Consider the following 20164-nt stretch of genomic DNA (forward strand, 5'->3'; position numbering starts at 1 on the left):
TCATGTGCATTTCCTCACACCTGTTCACATTAATGGAAACCAGAGAAATGCACAACATGACAATTTCCATACATGGGAGAACTCAACATAGGGTTGCTGTTTCCAGCAGCAAGCCATCATTGTTTCTAGTTCTGACTTCAGTCTTTAAGAGCCCAATCCTATCCAATTTCCCAGTGCCAGTGCAGCCATACAAATGGGGCATGTTCTGCATCCTGTGGTGGTGGGCAGTCACAGAGGCCTTCTCAAGATATGGAAATATTTGTTTCCTTGCCTCACGGCTGTATTGCAGCTACACTGGTGCTGGAAAGTTGGATAGGATTGGGCCCTTATTTACCTAAGGATGACAGAATACTTTGCTAGACCTTTCGTTTCGAAAAGATATGGGTTGGGGAAAGCACTCCAACTATGAAGAACCATTTGGATTACAGCACTACTGTAGCAAAATACAGTTGGCAGAAAGCTCATACATTATATCATTTTTTTTTGTTGATGCTTCATTGTATTTAGCCAAATTAGGGCCCAATCCTTTCCAATTTTCCAGTGCCTGTGCAGCTGTGCCAATGGGGTATGCACTGCATCCTGTGGTGGAGAGGCATTCACAGAGGCCTCCTCATGGTGTGGGAACATTTGTTCCCTTACCTTGGGGCTACATTGTGGCTGCACCGGTGCTGGAAAGTTGGATAAGATTGGGCCCTTACAGTATCCAGAACTTTGGTGGAGTGGTGTACCATTGGCAGAAGTTCCTTTCGTGCACTAAAGAAGAGTTCCACTTGTGCAAAAATCCTTCATGTGACTTTTGAAGGAGTTTCTATTGATAGTGTGCAGCTGTGTGCAATGCTGCCCTGAGATTTTTTAAAAAATGAAAAGCAGCTACAGGAACCTTCAGTCTTGAGCAGGAGACCCAACACATGGTGAGTAAGTGATTAATCCTTTCCACTTGGGCTACTTTTCTACTCAGAATTATGTCTTCCCAGCCGCTTTCCTCCCCATGGGCTCATGGATCACTATTTTTATTAGTCACCATCCATTCTCTCATTATTCTGTACTCCCTTATTTATTCCCCACTTCATATCATTTTCCAGCCTCTCAGTTATATTAACATCTACCTTATCACTGTTGAGCACATGTTCTCCCTACTCATGTCCTTTGCCACAGAATCATAATCTTCATGGTATATTATTAACAACCTATTGCACGATCCAGTTAAGAGAAAAGATTAGACGGTTGACCCTTGCGAAGGTAATGGGATTAAAACGTGTCTCAGTACTGCATCTTAACTGGACTATTAATTAGGTTAGCAAACATAACCCTGAGCCACCATATGGTGAACAGTATCTTTTGTTGAATGCAGAACAGTGCATAGCTCATCCTCAGTGATAGGCTAAACTTCATTGCAGGTCCTTTCCTCAGTTTTTATTTGTGCATAGTGGTTGCATCATTATCCAGATCATAAATCAGATGCGATAATTTTTTTTAGTTAAATAATTTATGTTGTCTCTTTCTCTCCTAGTCCCTTCTTTTAAAGGGGGCATTCCTTCCCTTCTGCACTGCATTAATCTGCAACCAGTCTAGAATCCTTTGGAGCTGTTTTTCCTACTTTCTCCTTGAAGGAGCAGGAGTGGCCCTCCTGTATTCTTCTCCAGGAAAATCTATATTAAATAATTTCCCATGCAACTCCCTTGGTTACAGATCAATAGAGAGTGGCTTGCTTTTTCAATGAAAAATGTTTTAGATTTGTTTTCTAAAAGTGAAAAGGTTACTTTAATATTTTTGAAACATTTTTTCAACCACTGTTACATTACAGTTCAAAAATCTAACATAACATAATCATGGATTAAAAATTCCACAGTCAATAATTCTACATTCTACAATTGGCCTCTCATTGAATGTGTTGACTGCTTCCAATTTCCGGAGAACTGATGAACCCTTGATCACCTGTCTATGAAAGATAAAATCTATGTAAATACTAGGAAATCACAGCAATTATTTTCAATTCCAGTCATATCACAAAGCTGAACAAGTCTAAGTGCTTCAGAGCATAATCCTAAGCACACTCTGGGCTGGCACAAGTCCCTTGCACTGGCCTGGGACAGTCACAAACGTGCCATAAAGCTCATTTGCATCTCCTTGAGGAGGCTGGTGTAAGGACACGTGCCAGCCTCCCCACAACAAATCCCTGCTGATGACAGGTGAGTTAGTGCCAGCTGATTCGGGCCGGGATGGGGGTTGGGGGGTTGGGGAGAGGGCAAAACTGAGGCATTCTGGGGTGGGCAGGTGCTGGAAGGGCCCATGGGTGAGCCGGGCCCAGAAGGGGGATCGAGCCAGGATCCGGCACTTGGGCTGGATCCTAAGCCCTCTCCCAGGCAACCTGGCACAGTACTGGACTGCTCGAAGTGGCGCAGTCCCAAGTAGCCCCATAGGGACTGCAGCTGTGTTACCTAGGGAATTAATTCCCCTTGCCCTGGGTTGAGCTGGCCTGCACTGTATCTAGCACAGGTTAGGACTGGGCTGTCATTTTCCCATCAAAGCTGTTTTAGCTCCCACATTTTACTTCTGTCACATGCAACACTTGTACTTGGGATCTATTTAAGTCAAAATATTTACCCAAAAGCCACATATTTGTCATTCAAGTAGGGTGCTGCCTGTAGTGTGATGTAGAACTGGGACCCATTGGTGTGGCGTCCTTTGTTGACCATGCCAAGGACCCCTCGTCTATCATGTGGGACTGCAAAACTTTCATCTAGGAAGAAGTTAATATGTGCACAATGATTGTTTTCCTCTTTCCATTGGTTCACTTTTTCCAGGTTTCTGTCTCTTTCCTGATATTCCAATTCACACAACACTAAACCATAGTTTAGCTTGATAAGAATGCAAGCTTCAAGCTTATGCGCCTTCTGCTTTCAAGCTTCCTTTCATGGATTGTAACAAACTAATTTCCCATTCCATCCTGATTTCATATTCTGGTTTATTAACAACTGTTTGCACAAATCATAGTTTACCGTATTTGTCCATTATTACAGACTGTGAATGAACAGAAGCTTCAGATTGCGTGTGAAGGAGGAAGGATGGAGAGCAGGAGAATATGCAAGCTAGAGACTTACTGCTCAATCCTATGAACTGTTTTCCCCGCTGGAACAAGCATTCTGGCCGCATAAACATCTTCATGGCTGTTGCAAACGCAATGATGCCTGCAAGCATGGATTGGCTGCTGCTGCAGGCAGTGAGCTGCTGGTTCCGCACAGTGGCGGACACTGGACACCTGACGTGGATGGTAAGACCACGTAGGGGTCAGGAGAGAGGCAAGGAGGGGATGGAATAGGGTGGGAAGTGAGTGGAATGTGGCGGCCCAGTTGGTCACTGACCTGAGTTGGGCTGAGCCTGCCATGCTGTTGCTCTGGCAGCTACACTAGCCCATTTCATTTCATTCCAAGCCCACTTCAAGGTGTTGGTGATGACCTTTAAAGGTCCTTTGCAGCATAGGACTAGGCTACCTCAAGGATCCCCTTACCCCATATAATCCTGCATGTCTCTTACAATCATAAAATAAGGCCCTGCTGCCATCTGAAGCCAAGGGGATGGTGGCAAGGTTGAGGGCCTTTTCTGTTGTGACACCCCATCTCTGGAATCAGCTACCGGAGCATCTGAGGAACAGCCTCTTTATATGGTTTCTGAAGGGTTTAAAAACTTCTTTATTTTGCTTTGCATTTGAGGAGGGAGGAGGACCTCCTAGGGACACTTTTTATCTTCTGTTGCTCCTTTTATGCCATTGCTTTTATGTTGTTGCTGTTTTATATTTTTAACCATATCATTTAATCCTGTATCGTTTTAAATTGTTTTATTCAAATGCTTTTATTTGTTGTATTATTTTTATTATTTATTGTGCACCATTTGAGCATAGGAGTATAAAATCTTTTAAACAAAGAAACAAACTCTTACCTGCAAACACTGGCCCATAAATTGATTCACCACCATTTCCTCTTCCTTCATCTATGTCTGTATATTAATGGAGAGGGGGGAAAACTAAGGTTATATATTTGTCTCTTCAGCACTGAAGAAAGAACATGGAAATTTACAATGATGCACTATTGAATATAATTTTTATATCTACGTTAACTCACCATAAGAGTGGTAAATCAAATTCATAGCATTAATTTATAGTCATTAGTTATTTGATTTTCTCTGTAAACTACTTTGTGAACTTTTCGTTGAAAAGTGATATATAAATATTGTTAATAATAATACTAAGGACTTTTCAGCTGAACTGCTCTGTAATTGATGGTTGGTTGGTGGATTTGTGCTGAATTGCTTTTTTGGTGTGTGTTTTTTTTAACCAAAATGCTTCCACACAATAACATCTGCATAAAACTCTCAATAAAATCCTCTTAAAGTACAATCCTAGGCATGTCTACACAACAGTAAATCCTATTTAGTTCAATGGGACTTGCTCCCAAGTAAGGCTGCAATCCTATCCACACTTTCCTGGGAGTAAGCTCTATTGATTATAATGGGACTTACTTCTTAGACAGGCATAGGATTGGGTTCTAAGTGTGTTTACGATTGCAAATGATTGGGATGCCTATGAAAACATTCAGGTTTCATCTTACAAGCATATGACATAAATATTAATTTAATCTCAAAGTGTAACTATTTTGATGCATTAACAATTATACATGCTGAGGAGGACAACATGGTACAGCTTCAAAGCTATGATACATTTGAATAGGCTTTAAAACCCACCTCCGCCTTGTATCCAGCCATTTTTTACAAGTCGGTGAAATATAGAGTTTTGGTATGTAAGTTGCAGCCCTTTCTCAGAAGTCCCTTTCTCTCCCGTACACAAACACCAGAAGTTCCGACATGTCCTGGGGCAAATATCAGAATAGAGCTAGCAAATGAAGAGAGAAACGGAGCAATAAGATAGTGCCTTGTGTTATCAGTGAAGATAAATACAGTATCACATGGACTATATATTCCATATCACTTTGCACTCACTCCATAAGTCTAAAACAGGGGTGTCCAAAGATTTTGGCAGGAGGGCCACATCATCTCTCTGACACTGTGGGGGGCCGGAGGAAAAAAAGAATTAATTTACATTTTAAATTTGAATAAATTTACATAAGTTTACATAAATGAATATATTAAAGATGAACTTATGTGAATGAATGAAGGTCTTGCAATAGCTCAAGGCCAATAAAATGCCTTGCACTGGCTGGCCTTTCCTTTGCTGCCACTACTGCATCACAGACATGAAACAGCAAGCAGTGGAGGGAGCCCTCATCCCGCAGTTCTTTTGAGAGGTCAAACAGTTGCCCTCACGCTGAGAGCAGTTGCGCCAGGCCAGTGTAGGCTCCAACAAATCTCCGGAGGGCCAGAGGCTCATTGGAGACTGGGGGCTCCCTTAGGGCCACATTGAGAGGCCACAAGTGGCCCCAGGGCTGGGGTTTGGGCACCCCTGGTCTAGAACATTCCTGAATGTGACATGTAGTAAAAGCAAGCATCTAGCCCTCATGGTAATATGCAGAAGTTTTAAAATGGGAGAAAATAATCTACCAAAGTTAATTCAATAATAATGCAAATCTTTGGTAGATTTAATAAACTACCAAAAGCCCCCAAAATGCCTTTGACATACCCAGGGCTGGCCTGCTGGTTGGATATAGTCTTACTCTGGCATCCATTGCCCCACTCACCCTCCTCCTTTTAAAAGACAGAAAATGGGGAAGAGACAAAGGAAGTGAGTAGAGGAGATCATGTAGTTTTGTCTCCTCACCCCTTTCCCTCTGTTTTTTGAAATGGCAGAGTAGGAAAAAATAAGAAAACAGCTGGAACGAAAAGTGGGTAAGTTTGATGGGGGGGTGGAAAATGCAAGAGATGGGGGAGATGCACAGGGAAATGCCAAGGAAGTGCAGGAGGTGGTTGATGTAAAACAGTGGTTCCCAACCTTTAGGAGCCCGCGGACCACTGAGCCAAAAATTGGAATTGTTGTGGACCACGTGGTTGTGGAGAGTCTCGTCTCCATCCTCTCTTGTGGTCTGTCTCCCAAACAGCCCCCCCACCCCATGGACTATCAGAGAGGATGAAAAATGGCCTGCCCACAGCTGACACTTTGGTGGTTGTGGCTGTGGGTAATCCATTCTCCTCCCTCTTTGGTGTTCTGTGGGAGATTGCTTGCACAGCAAGGCACTGAAAGTGATCAAAGGTGATTTTTTCCCCTGAAAGCTTGCAGATCACTTCTCAGGGTCTCACGGACCACAGGTTGGGAACCAGTGATGTAGAAGTAATGGGAAAATGCAGGAGAGATGGGGTTAAAATGTGAGCATCACAGAAGGCAGTAGGCAGAAGGTGGACTTGGGCCCAGGGCCTCAGAGGAATTTTATCAGGGGGTACAAAGTTTCTTTTGGGCCCCTTCCCCAAGGGGGAGGGGCACAATGGATGCAGGCAGAACAGAGGGGAAATAAGGCAGGGGGAGGGTGCCAGTGTGGTCTTTGGAGTCCAGGTGTACCAGGCTTCTTGATGTGGAGCCCAGGTCCACCCGACCATGCGGCACTGGTATTTAAATAAAGGAATATGGAAAACCAAACAGAAATATAGAAAATTCATTGCAGAAATTAGCATCATTGTATTTAGGCTCACACTAAGATGGAAAGTATCCTGTGTGTACCAAAATGAACTTTTGCAGCACCTGTAGCCCTACAGCTGGGTCCCTGAGCTCCTATCCACTTTTTATTTTCCAAAAACAAATATAAACAAACACACATAACACAAAAAACATGACACCACTACACACACACACACAAAAAACGGTTTAGGAAATCATATATCATTATCATATATCACTACAACTAATAAATCATTACATATTTTAATGAATTTTCTCTTCTAAATTTACCTCTTAATATCATTTTTCATTCATCATACATATATCGTATATCAAAGATAATATATATGTAATACAACCATGTAAATGCCCTATCATATATTTCTAAAACTTCATTTTCAACCAAGCATAAAAAGATTTCCATTGCTCAATTTGTGTTGGTTTTCGTTATTAATCCAAAATATCTGAACACCTGTCCATTGCGTCATTATTTTCTCTATTAATTCATCTTTCATTAATATTTTAAAATCCTTCCAATATCTAACATAAAAAATTCTTACTACAATTAAAATCATAACTAAATACACATCATTTTCTTTATAACATCTAAAATAATACTAAGCAAAAATAATTCAGGTTTCAGCAATATCATAAATTCGACAATCTCTTGTATTACATTTCTTACCATTCTCCAATAGATTTGCATTTTTTTACGTATCCACCACATGTTCCTTCCACACATTTACACTTCCAACAACTACTTGATATATTCTGTTTTATTTTTACCCATTTTTTGGTGTCATATACCATCTATAAAACATTTTATATATCTTTTCTTTAAAATTTGTTGTTCTAATAAGTTTTATATCATGCTTCTAGATCTGTTCCCATTGATCTATTGTGATATTATAGTCTATATTTTATACCCATTTTATCATACATTATTTTTTCTTACGTCTCAAAATCCAATAAAAACATATACATTTCTTTTATATATTTTTCTTTTGTTTCTAGCAATAGTCTATCAAATGGTGTCTATTCCATATAAAAACCTTCTTATTTGTCTCTTTCAAATCTTGAATCTAATTATAGGCACGTCCACCAGCCAGTCTCCACACCTTGCCTTGACAATTCTTTTTTCTCTTCTTCCTCACACTCCATGGAACATGTCTCAGAATTCTAGCTTTATTGTCATCCACTGTCCATTTCTTTTCCTGTGAAGCCTTCAGTAATTTATTTCTATAAAAGGTTCTGATGAATTTCACATGAATTTCTCTTGGTAATTCGTGTTTTCTCAAATAAAAAGTGCTCACTCTTCTCACTGAATCCAATACTTTCGGTATCTCCTTCTTTGGTGTATCAATCCATTCTGATATTAATCTAACAATCCGTTGTAATGTATCTTCTTCTTTCTCTTCTGGTATATTTTGTATCCTCACCACTCGAGCTGCACTATCCATCTGAATTTCCATTAATGTTGTCTCTGCGTCGTGCTGATTTTCTTCTATCTCCAATATTTTAGCTTGATCTTTTCTTATCTTTTGTCCTGATCTCTCAATCTCTTGTTTATTTTCTTCTGGTGTACTTTTCACATCCATCAGGTGTCCACTAACTTCATCTAATTGTTTAGTTAAAACATCCACGCTGGCTTGAATCTGTGCAGATTGATTTATTTGTTGCTGTACCATTGCCAACAGTTTTTCCATGTTGTCCTGCATAGTCTGTTTCCAGTCTTTCCTGTTCACTTCCTCTTGTACTAATTTTCCAAATCCCGTCTCCGATGCTGGCAAACTTCGGACTTTCTTACTCGCCATCTTCATTCTTCCTTCCTGTGGAACTCAAATATCTTTTGCTTGCAATGCTCTTTAAGACCACTAGATGTCCTCAGCATATTATCTTCCTTGCTCCACTTATAAACACAAATCCAATTCTTGCAATGTCTTTTTAAATCCACTAGACATCACTGGCGCACTGTTCTTGTTTTGTTTCTGTTCTCTTATCTCTTATTTATACTTGTAGCCTTGGCAACCAACATTCCTCAGTCTGCAAGAATGTCAAAACATTCAGCCATTTTCAGGCAATCCAGAACGAAAGTATAAAATCAAGGCAATAAATGCTCCAATACTCAAACTTTATCCAAGGACAATTAATTTGTAGTCCACCGGAATTCAAAGTTATAAAGTTGTAATTATATTTTCAGATAATCCTAACAAGCTTAGTAAATCTCTTCTATGATTTCTCCTCACACCGATAAATAGCTGAGTGGGGGAACCTCCCCCCCTTCTTCTCACGGCAAAAAAACCCAAATCAGGCAGTCAATTATTCAATCCACGCCAGGCATACACAAATGGAATAACACTTACTTAAGTCTTTCAAAGTCTTTCCCTGCTGGGGCCTTCAGCTTGATTCAACATGAATTCTTCACCATTGCTGCCAAGATGGTGGAATCTCCTGGGAAAGCCCCCTGGCCGGGCTTTATCTCCTCAGGAATCAGCCATCACATGGAGGAGTTTGTCTCTCCTGACAAACAATCCCCGGGTCTCCTCAGATCCACAGTTTTTGGGAAAAATCAGAGTGCCCTTCAAGAGCTCGAGAAAGGCACGTCTGCTCTCTGCTGGCTGGTCCCTCCCCCCCACCCCAGCTCCTATCCACTTCTTCATGGTTACTGGATCCAGAAGCTGAAGAGCTACTGCATCAGGCCAGTTTCCTCCCAGATTTGATACAGTGTTAAGGATGGTCATGGATGCATTCCTGGGCCCGGTGTGTATAGCTTGCAGCAGCAGTTGCCACTGCATATTCATGGCTGTGCTCCCAGCATCATGTGCAGGCAGCGAATTCAGGTGAGATAGGAAAATGTCAGATCCCAGGAACTTTCTGGGCCCCCTCCTTTGACTCCTGGGTCCCCTTTCTGACCCTGGGCCCAGGTACAAATTACCCCCTTTACCCCCCTCTCCTAGGCCCTGCATGGGCCAGATCCAGACATAACTCCCAAAACAGGATATACAGTACTTTGCTCCTCCTTTGCTACTTATACTACTGTATATTAATTTTCTGTCTCTGTGAAAATCAGCTTTCTCCTGCCCCACTGTAGTCTTCTGTTCATAGAACACTGATTTAAGATATAAAATTTAAACAGTACAGGCAACAAAATCAGTGGATTTTGTTCTATTGTATTGTGAATCACCCAGAGAGTTCATGTGAGGAGCATACAGACATTTAATAAGCAAATAAATGGGGGGGGGTGTCCCTCAAATCTTAGTTGATTAATCATGTAAGTTTCAGTAAATTGATTAATGAATGAAAACTGCATAGAGAAACAAAAATTATTCTAAAAACAATTCTAAAAAAGAGAAAAGCACAGTTTTTAAAGATGTTGTACACATGTGCAGTCAGCACCACCATAGACGAGGTAATAGTCCTTCACTCTCACACTGGAGGACCTGCCTCTTTCAAGACAGCTCTTCCGGCCTGCAGGTTTGATAAGGACTCACTAATCTGAATCATAAGGACTGCTGTCTGATTAATTGGGGCACTTTTTTAGTAGATCAACATGTTTTCTAATGGACTAATTGAATGAATTAATCAACTGTAAGTTGTAGCCATAAAATTTAAAAAATAGAATGCTGTAAACACAGTCATTTCAGTTGACGCTTTAAAGGAGCAAAGAATCAGCATCCAGACACTTCCTCCTTTTCAGTTTCAGCTTGGCAAAGCCAGCTTCAAAATGGCTACTGCCATTCAGAATGAATGACCTGTTGTCTTTGTGACATTTCAGTTTTTGGTATGTGTATATAAACAAACAGATCAAATCCAATCCCACAAGAACTGACCTGGAAGTCAGAATGCACGATTACATTTCAGTAGGTTAACATTCCATTTTAAACAAATACATTTTCTTCATTGCAGTCAGTTGTATTTCCTTGATGTAGAACAGTGGTCTCTAAACTATGGCCTGGGGGCCACATCTGGCCTGCCACAAAATTATTGCCCGCAGCAACTTGTTTTTTGTCAAAGCATTTGCTATTATTTGACATTTATTCATTATACATAATTTTCAGTTTAAATACAGCATTGTTTCTTTATAATTGTCACATTTCTCTTTTGTTCTGAATCATATCATGCTGATTACAAAAAAAGATCCAGGTAAAACTTATTATTCACTTAAATTTCATCCATTCAGTTCTAAAACTGATTTTTTCTTTTTGGCCCATGAAAATGTGTAAAATATATGATGTGGCCCTTGTACTGAAAAGTTTGGAAACTCCTGATGTAGAATATAAATCTGCAAATGTGAAGCAAATGCAAAGCATCCAAGGTTGGATTCTTCTTCTGTAACTTACCTCAAACAGCAATTGTCCTACAGGTTCCCCATCAATAGCTATGTCCAAGTATACGAACACGTGCTGCCAAGATAAAGAAGTGAAAACCAGTTTTCAAGGTGGAATACTCTGTATAATCAGATACAGACCTCTCTTTGGAACATTACTCACATTTTGGAAGGCAAATAGTTGCAGTTCACTTAATAAGGATATAGAAGCTGCCTTACACTATACTGAATCACAGCCCAATCTTGAGCTTCCCAGTGTCCGCTGGAGCACCACCACCAAAGCAGGCTACTCCAGCAGGTACCAGGAAGCAGCCAGAGGTCTCTGAGGAAATCCCCAAGCCCTACAATGGGGCTTCTCAAGTCTGTGCCAGCTATTTTGCTGGTACAGACTTGAGAGAGTGCATATCAGGCCTTCTGGCCTGACACGGAATTCAGAATACAGCAGAGCAGAGCCCTGCTGGTCCCACCCGACTCCCACCCCAGTAAACATTCACGTTCATTTGCTGAGGATGTGGGGTAAGGCACACTGGGCCTCATTGCCACCTGTGTGAACTGAGAATGCACTTAACACATGTCCAGCATACTCCTATGGCTGTGCAATTGAGAGTAAGGGAGATTGATACTGCTAATTAACCCCTGCTAATTGGGTAAGAGGCACTTTTTCAAGTGGGTGCTCCTTTTTTAGCAGGGGTAGAGTAACTGGCCCACCTCACCCCGGCACTGTCTGTTCTAGTGGCTGTCTGCTGGTATTTATTTGCATTTTTTTAGATTGTGAGCCCTTTTGGGACAGGGAGCCATTTAGTTGTTTGATTTTTCTCTGTAAACCGCTTTGTGAACTTTTAGTTGAAAAATGGTATATAAATGTCATTAATAATTAATAATAATACTGGGATGGCAGCCTGTCTGCTTGATTACAGATTTTCCCAATTTTGTCTGTTTGAAAACTGGTGCATTAAAGGATACAGATGTCTTCTCTTTCAAAGAAAAAAGAAAAGCCTGTAGTCTGCAATGACCACAAATGTTTAGCTGTCTAAAAGATTAACCTCACCTTTTCTTAAAAAAAAAAAAATCTCAAAGATGTCTTACAATAGCCAAGTAATAACACTAACACATAAAAACATCAAAGACCCATAAAAGCAGTGCAATCAATTTAAAAGAGACAATTGCTGAACATGACCAGGGCTGAGGCAGAGGAAGCACTCACAGTAAGCCAGAAATAGTCGGTTAGAACAAGAACAAATGCAACTTAGAGGCAAACAAAATAGGATGTAGTGACTCAAGGGCAGTGATCCATAGATCCTCAGGCATGTCGGTTTGTTGAAAGCACTTTGCTGTGCATGAGGAGCTCCGTGCTTGTACCGCTCTTGAACAGTTTGTTAAGTTCTGCTGAAGGAAACAAAACAGAACTTAAGAAGCTAAGGAGCCTAGCAAATAAGTTTTGGGTGGCAATAATAATTTTTTTTTTAATGGTCTCGCTTTCTGGGTTATTAGACTATGGGCCCAGTCCTATCCAACGTTTACTGCCCTTGGTTCTCTCTGGTCAATAATGACTTCAGAGGGTGAAAAAATATTGAAAGTATCCCATTTTTTTTCCAGGGAGCTCAGGGCAGCATTCCCAGAGTTCCCAGAAGGTCACCCATATAGAGAATGCCCTGCTAACTTCAATGGGGTTGGTGTATCGTGTTATTCAGAACATGCTCTGGATCTTGGAATGTGCACTGGGCTTTTATGTTGCTCCATTAATTGGCAGTCATGAAAAAGCAGAGGCCCAAGCACCTATTGGCTGCCACTGCAAGGAAGCCAAGCTGTACACTGGCCTGGTATAGACATCATGTTCTTAACATCCAGACCATGGTGTGTAGGATCAGGAACACATCTCCCGCCTCTTACATCTCCTGTCTCTTGCATGCAGATTCTGTCTTCCATTTTCTGGTTTCTCTTCTAACCATAGTTTGCTGCAATGTCTGAAATTTGACTAACTATGGTTCACACTAACCTTCAACCAACAATTTAAGAGATTTAAAAATAGGAGTTTGGAGCTAACCGAAGTTTGATTCAGATGTCACTGCACAGAATGGGTAGAGTGGATGATGGCATGTGCAAATGTGGAAGCTTACAACATGGTCCTGAACTGGAACATCTGCCTGATGCAGTACTGGATGCTCCCTCATTGGAGGTTTTCAAGCAGAGGCTGGATGGCTACCTGTCAGGGATGCTGTAGCAGTTGCCTGTACTGAGCAGGGATTGGAATAGATGACTCCCAAGGTCCTTTCCAACACTAACATTTCATGATCTTCTAAATCATGGTTTGTAGGATCACCTAAACTGAGCTAATAAGACTCAAGAAAAACAAAATCACATAATGTCACAACCAGTCAGAACCCAATTTCAACTATGGTGCCCAGACTTTAAAGACAAATTTTAACAAGGACAAGAGCAATATGATTATTCTGTCAGACTCTAAGTTTTCACAGTTTATCCTATTACCACCCGAAAACCACAAACACACCTGTTTGCCTTTCATGTGTTTGGTGAAAAAATCCTCCACAATAGCTTGGTAAAGGGCTGTAGTTTTAACATCTTTATACTGCCAAACATCATAAGCCCAATGGAGCAGCATTTTCTCATCTCCAATGAGCTGGCCGTCAATAAAGCACATCACATTAGAAGGATATTCCCATGTTTCCCCTTTCAACTCCTGCATTTAGAAGACAAAAGGACAATGTTAAGAATCAGAAGTGTATTCAGTAGAGAAACAATGAATGGAACATGCAGATTTTACAGTAGTGAGTTAATTAAAAATACACAGAAGAATGGATCTCAAAGCAAGGGCTTCATTTGCTTTGTAAGTTGCAGATACTTTTGCGGACCCTCTCTGACAAATGCTGTGTGTATTTTGCTAGACCAGGAGACAGAATGACAATTTAGGGCCCAATCCTATCCAACTTTCCAGCTCCAGTGTAGCCACAGTGTAGCCCCATGGAAAGGGAACACATGTTCCCATACCTTAAGAAGGCCCCTGTGACTGCCTCTTCACTGCCCCTAGGGTGTGATGCAGTGCACACCCTACTGGCACAAAAATCACCAGCACTGGAAAATTGGATAGGACTGGGCTCCCACTTACCTTATTCTGGATGGTGCTCATGAATAGTGCTTGTGAGTGTTTATACAAGGATACACAAACCTCCTGTAATGTTCCTTGTTGGATATACCTTGTGAGAAAAAGGTATAGAACCTACCTGTTCCTTTCAGGTAGGTTTCCTGCAGTGGCAAGCTGGAGCACCAACCTGCAGGCAAATCTTCTAATTGTAAATAGGGTTTTGTTATCTCAATCACCAGGCTAGAGTATCTACCAATGAGAAAAGGGGCAATCCTATGCATTTTCCTAGTTAGTATGTCTCACTGAACTCCATGAGATGTCTGAGGAAACATGCAAAGGATCACATTATAAGGCTGAATTTTATACACCTTTTCCTGGGAGCAAGCCCTGTTTAGCACGATGGGTTCCATGTATAGAATTGTGCTGCAAATGTTTGTATGCAGTGCTCCACTCAGGCAGTATATTTTACCCTCATTGTCTCTCTTAATCTTCATGAAATCTTTGCTTTTGTTTGCGTGCGTGCGTGCATGCGTGCGTGTGTGTGTGTGTGGTGTCTATGCAGAAAGAGCTGCAGAAGATCAAAGAGGAATGAGATCAGAAAATGAGAGATGGATTAGTTTTTAAAATGCAATAAAAGACCTCATACCTTTAAGTACAAGCTTAAAATTAATGCAAGCAAGAACTAATCAGACACTGAAAACTACTTGTGTGTTTAAGCTTTCTCTGTGCTCAGGACCACACAGCTCAAACCTCAGTTCTGGGGGGGGGGGGGGAACTCTTATGAATAGAATCTGGAGAAGCAGAAGCATCTTTAGTCTGAATCTTGCAAGAGAGTGTGTGCTGTAAGGTGATTTGAGCCAATTCACTTTGTTTTGGAAGGAAAACATACCTTTTTTTTCTCCTGTAGATATTCATCCCATGCAAATTCCAGCAGAGGAATTATTTTTGGCTCTGCTATCATGGTTGGAAAATTCCGCCCCAGAGCCTAGATGTTCAAAATAAAAAGCAGCTTTAAAAAAGTAAAATACATACCCACTGATATTGTATAATGGTGCTCTCACAACACATATGGTGAGTGGACTTATATGTTGAGTGGACAGATACAGTGAGCAGATTTATACAACCATATTTCCATGGTGATAGAATTGTGTTTGTGGTGAAGTGTTATGGTAGGTAATTATGATTAAAAAAAATAGAGGTACTTGCAATTCTACCTCCCACAGAATGAGCAGCAACAGGGGCTAATTATATGATCTGAGTCTGGAAGTCCCTGGTGCAGATCCTGCCCCAGCTGTTCATAGCTTTCTTTCTGCTTCTCTCCCTCAATCTCAGCCCCTCCCACTTGCAAAATGAGGATAATATAATATTGACCACCCTTGATGGAAGGATTTCCAGCTGAAATCATAGGATAAGTGGTGAATAAGGCCATATTCTACTTTTCTTGCTCCAGCACAACCAAACCCCTACAGCCCAGTGGACTTCACTGACCTGACTATAAATATTCTCAGGTTCTGCATCTTTGCCTGGACAGCAATGAGTTTCTTGCCTTGCTTGTTTGGCTCCCTTGGTTCCCTACCTCTGTTTTCCATTGGACTTTCAGCTTTGACTTTCTGCATCTGTGTGAAGACCGGGTTCTAGATTCCATTTATAGTGTACACCTCTTCCTGAGGCTACTCCTCTTGCCTCACACTGATGCCAACCCTACCCTTTAAATTACTTGTAGCCCCAGCAAGTGTAGACTATCCATGGTTCAGTTTATACACAAATGCAAACAGAGGTCCGTTTTCATTCCTTCTGATGTCGTCCCTCTGAGTAATCATGTCTGGTTCTGATAAATTGCCCACAGCCCTTCCATTGTCTCTTTACTCTCACTTTACTCTCACTTAACAGCACCCTCTCCTATGGTCAGATATGCACCTTTTACATATTCTAGTAATCTTGTAGATTGCCACAAAATGTCCTAGTTCTAACAGTATTGATTAAATGCTGAAACTATTGGGGAATCTTAAGGAAATGTATTTCACAGAAAAACTGGATGAAAATTATTACTAAAGGGTACTTTATTATTACATATTACAGATGATATTTACCAAGCCAGTGACCATGCTGGACACGCTCCTCTAATTTCCCAGCATATCATGTCTTTTTAGCTTAATTACCTGGAGAGGTAGTTTTTCTGAATTTCTCTAAACATGCTGCTAACATACTACAGTAACATTCAGTCTGGCACCTAATTGTCCAGCATTCCTGTTAATCCGGCATCAATATTGAACGGGAGTGCTTCCACTTTGGGTGTGGACTATTGATCATACCTGCTCCTGCACAGATGCAGTCATGCCCAGCTCAGTGATGGTGTTACTGAGACAAGCCGTAGAAGCCACTCAGGGACAACCTGAATGGCTTGGTGCTAAGGACAGTATCTGGACAGTAATATAAGTAGTGACCCTGTTGCCATAACAATGGGGACACTTGATCTGAAGATTGAGGATGGGATAGCACCACCTGATGGTCTGGCATATCCAATAATTCAGTACCATCTTGGTCCCAAAGCTGCCCAGCCATTGGAGTTTTACTGTACTGTACATATAAAGTAGTACTACTAGCACCCAATGCAGATTAACTATGCTCCTCAGCATGCCAAGAAGTGAAAGGAGCATGTGTGCACAGTGCAAATATGCAAAGTTCAGCAAGTCTCATCCAAACCAGCCCACAGGTAACTTCCATATCATGATTTTGTAACACTGTTTCTAGTGACTCAGGGCTCAATCCTATCCAATTTTCCAGTGCCGGTGCGGCAATGCCAATGGGGCACACACTGCATCATGTGGTGGGGAGGCAGTCACAGAGGCCTCCTCAAGGTACAGAAACATTTGTTCCCTTACCTCAGGGCTGCATTGCTGCTGTACTGTGGCTGAAAAGTTGGATAGGATTGGGCCCTCAGGCTGCAATCCTATCCATACTTACCTGGAAGTAAGTCTCACTGGCTATAGTGGGACTTACTTCTGAGCAGGCTTGTATAGGATGATAAAGTATCTCAGTATGATAAAGAGAAAGGCAATTCTCTGAAGGCCTGGTCTGCTTCAGCTGGCCTCATCAGTATGGAATGAAGACTAATTTTTTAATTCCTAAAAACCTTCCTTTTCGGTAAAACCTTTGACAACCCCCCTAGTCCCCATATCTTCCAGTAACTAAACCTAGGTACATACAACTGAAATAATCATATATTTTCCCAATTACCCTCCCCTTATTTTCCCCTTTGGGCTACCTCATATCTAATTTTTTTAGATTGTAAGCTACGTGGGGCAGAGACCTGTCCTCTCTTTCTAAAGTGCAGTGTATGTGGATGGCAATATATAAGTAATAATAAAAGTGTCTGAGAACATTAACAAATCATTAATAACTAGCCCAATACACATTCATGCTCTGGAACAATCTACCTTGCATTAAGTTTCAACAATATGTATTTGTAATGAAATAGCCCATTAAGCAGACAGCCTTATAAACAGCATACAAGAAATGAGACAAGTGATGTTAGCAAATTACTGCTGATGTAAGAGTAAGAGAGGTCTCCACATTACCTCTGCTACAGCTGCTGCGATGTGAAAGGAGGTTTCTGTGAGAAGCCCCACAACCTCCACTTTTTGCCCCTTTGGCTGCTTGGCAGTCTTAGCCCACATACTTCACACAGTTTCTGTCTTTTCTCCTTTCCTTATGGCTGCTTCACTTGTTGCTTCCTCTAAAAAAACAACAACTGGAGGAGGAATATAAACAGTTCCATGCACCATAGTAACTCCAATCAGATGCAACCATTCTGGCCAACTGTGAGTTCTACTAGCCCATGATTGGTGCTCTGTTTCTTTTGTGCTTGCACAAGGCAAGAGAGAAGACAAAAGCAGTCACCCTGTGTGTGATTGTAAGTCTGATCCAAAGTTCAAACTATCAGCATTTCCACCTTTAGTTTTTTATTGGAGGAGTCACAAGATAGTGACAGATATAATTAGATAAATGTATTTTGTCATGCTGGTTAAGAGGTCAGGACGTTGTAACAGTTGCAAAATAAGGTGTTATGTACAATTCTGAAGGATATAGTCAACAAACCATTTACAGTAGTACAGAGTAGGTTTATTGACTTTAGTGGGCAGGTAATACAATGAAGAAGACAGGGTGAAAACTATTATCTTGCAGTTATTCTTCTTTCCAGTTACTAGTGGCACTATTTTTTAATTTTAAAGTAGTGAATTAGTACTTGGGAAAAAAATGGAAGCATTACTCTAATTATAGTGCACTTACAGAGAACTGTCTGACTGTACAGTCGTATAAAATTGATGCATAAAAAAGGAAATAAGTATCAATGCTTTGGCATACCTTAATTGCACCATTAGGGCTCTAATCTATTATTAGAGGTACGTGGCAAGATTTGCCTGGTTATTGCAGATATACATGTTAGCTTTAGGCTTCCATATCTCCTTGCAACATGGATCTCTGTTCTGTCCACTCTCTCCCCAAGTTTACCATCTTGCAGGCTGCTTTCCCCTTCATTCCTTGAAACTACAACTTGTCCCACCGTTTCTTTCCTTGGTTTCCGGTCACCTTATATCAGAGGCCCTTCTGCTTAGCTTGCCCCTCTTGAAAATCTGAGCAGTTCTGCCAACAGCAGCCAGAAGCCATGCACCATTCACATCCTCCTGTGGCATTGGGGCAGGTCATTGAATCACAGTCAAAGGCTAATCTTGTAGCACATAATACTGTGTTGTTGAACGGATAAAGCAGCTATTTCAACCACTGTGCCATGGCACAATAGTGTGCCGCAAGTGGTTCACAGGAGTGCCACAGGAATTTGGAGGAAGATTATTTATTAGTAGGGCCAATGGGGATGTGAGCCCCCACTGATAGCATGGTGTGCCTTGTCAATTGTCAAAAACTTGATGGTGTACCTTGACAATTTTAGTGCCTTGTCAGTGTGCCACAAAATGAAAATCACTGCAATAGAGAAATTGCTACATGACCTCATCATGTAACCATGGAAATTGGCTAAACTGTCATCAGTGGCATGCAGATGATTTTTAGCCTTCATTTTTTAAAATTGTCATAATAATCAGATAGTCTAGAATCTTAGCAACTTCTAGTATTCAGCACTTGGGAAGACCATAATGAGAATCTTTCATTTTGAGCAGAAAAAAAATGGGGCTTCGTCTGAATTTATAAACATTTCCTACTGGCAACCAAAACACAATTCCACAGTTATAACATGCAGCCTGTTACAAATACATGAAAGGCCTGAGAGTACTTAAGTTAAAAAAAAATTTTTTTTTTAAAAGACTTTATTTGCTCTTCTAACAAAGGAAACCAGATTAAATTTCTGCCAAATGTTACATATACATAACAAAGATCAAGTTTTCCTTAATTTAAACGAAGGTTGAGTGGAAGAATTCTCGCCTGGCCCGGGTTTGATTCCCGGCCAATGCAACTGCACAATCAGAATCAGTCATTTGCCAGTGAGTTATAGCTTTTATTTCTGATTTGTGGCAGATGCACACTGTATTTTTTCATAAGTACAATTTGTGAATCCCCTGGGGGCTCAGGATAAGAATAGGCCCTCAGTTTGGCTGTACTTGTCGTAAGTGGTGACTAAACAGCTCTGTTCCCCTTGCCTCTGGAGGGTCCTCTGAGCTCAGCAGAAGCTGCAGATGTCTGTCCACAGCCTCTGCTGGGCTTAGACTGAGTTCAGCAGCTCAAAACATGCGACTTCCAGTTTCATGGAGAAACTGGAAGTGACTTTTTAATGTCTTGTAAGGTATTTGGAGGCCCGGGGAAGCCCCAAGGCCTCTGCTGAGCGCAGAAGCCCCTCCGGAGGTTAGGGAAGCCCAACTCCCCTTGCCTCCAGAGGGTTCAGACCACAGGCACTCACCCATATCCTCAGTATTGGCTATGGGAGGGGGGTTCTGCAATGGAACCCCTTTGGCTAAAGGGGCACACCTGTAATTCCTAAATGATATTAAAGTGGGAATTTCTTATTCATACTGTAGGAGCATAAACCTGACCAGTAGTTTTTCTTTTAATCAATATATAGGAAGGCTGAAATACACACAGTGCTTATAGGTCTTGTGATGGAGTTTGTGGCTACCAAGGAGACCTGGCAGCA

At 41.2% G+C, this 20164-nt stretch overlaps 1 protein-coding gene across 1 annotated transcript; it reads right to left on the minus strand.

Moving 5' to 3' along the window:
- Nucleotides 1-1827: 1827 nt before the first annotated feature.
- Nucleotides 1828-17699, minus strand: PPIL6 (peptidylprolyl isomerase like 6). Its single transcript, XM_066610519.1, has 8 exons — nt 17601-17699; nt 14912-15007; nt 13432-13620; nt 10936-10998; nt 4738-4885; nt 3937-3993; nt 2605-2740; nt 1828-1939 (listed from the first exon to the last, which is right to left on the minus strand). The coding sequence occupies exons 1-8, from the start codon at nt 17697-17699 to the stop codon at nt 1828-1830; spliced, it is 900 nt and encodes a 299-aa protein (XP_066466616.1).
- Nucleotides 17700-20164: the final 2465 nt, after the last annotated feature.

Source organism: Tiliqua scincoides, chromosome 1 (assembly GCF_035046505.1).
Source record: "Tiliqua scincoides isolate rTilSci1 chromosome 1, rTilSci1.hap2, whole genome shotgun sequence".
Classification (NCBI taxonomy): domain Eukaryota; kingdom Metazoa; phylum Chordata; class Lepidosauria; order Squamata; family Scincidae; genus Tiliqua; species Tiliqua scincoides.

What these genes read in the sequence shown, in the direction of transcription:
- PPIL6 (XM_066610519.1), bottom strand. Translation starts at nt 17,699, where the DNA reads ATGTGGGCTAAGACTGCCAAGCAGCCAAAGGGGCAAAAAGTGGAGGTT. An exon ending in AACACATGAAAGGCAAACAG is followed by an intron (nt 10,999 to 13,431) that starts GTGTGTTTGTGG and finishes TTATCTTGGCAG; the next exon opens with CACGTGTTCGTATACTTGGA. An exon ending in TAGGACAATTGCTGTTTGAG is followed by an intron (nt 4,886 to 10,935) that starts GTAAGTTACAGA and finishes TTCATTTGCTAG; the next exon opens with CTCTATTCTGATATTTGCCC.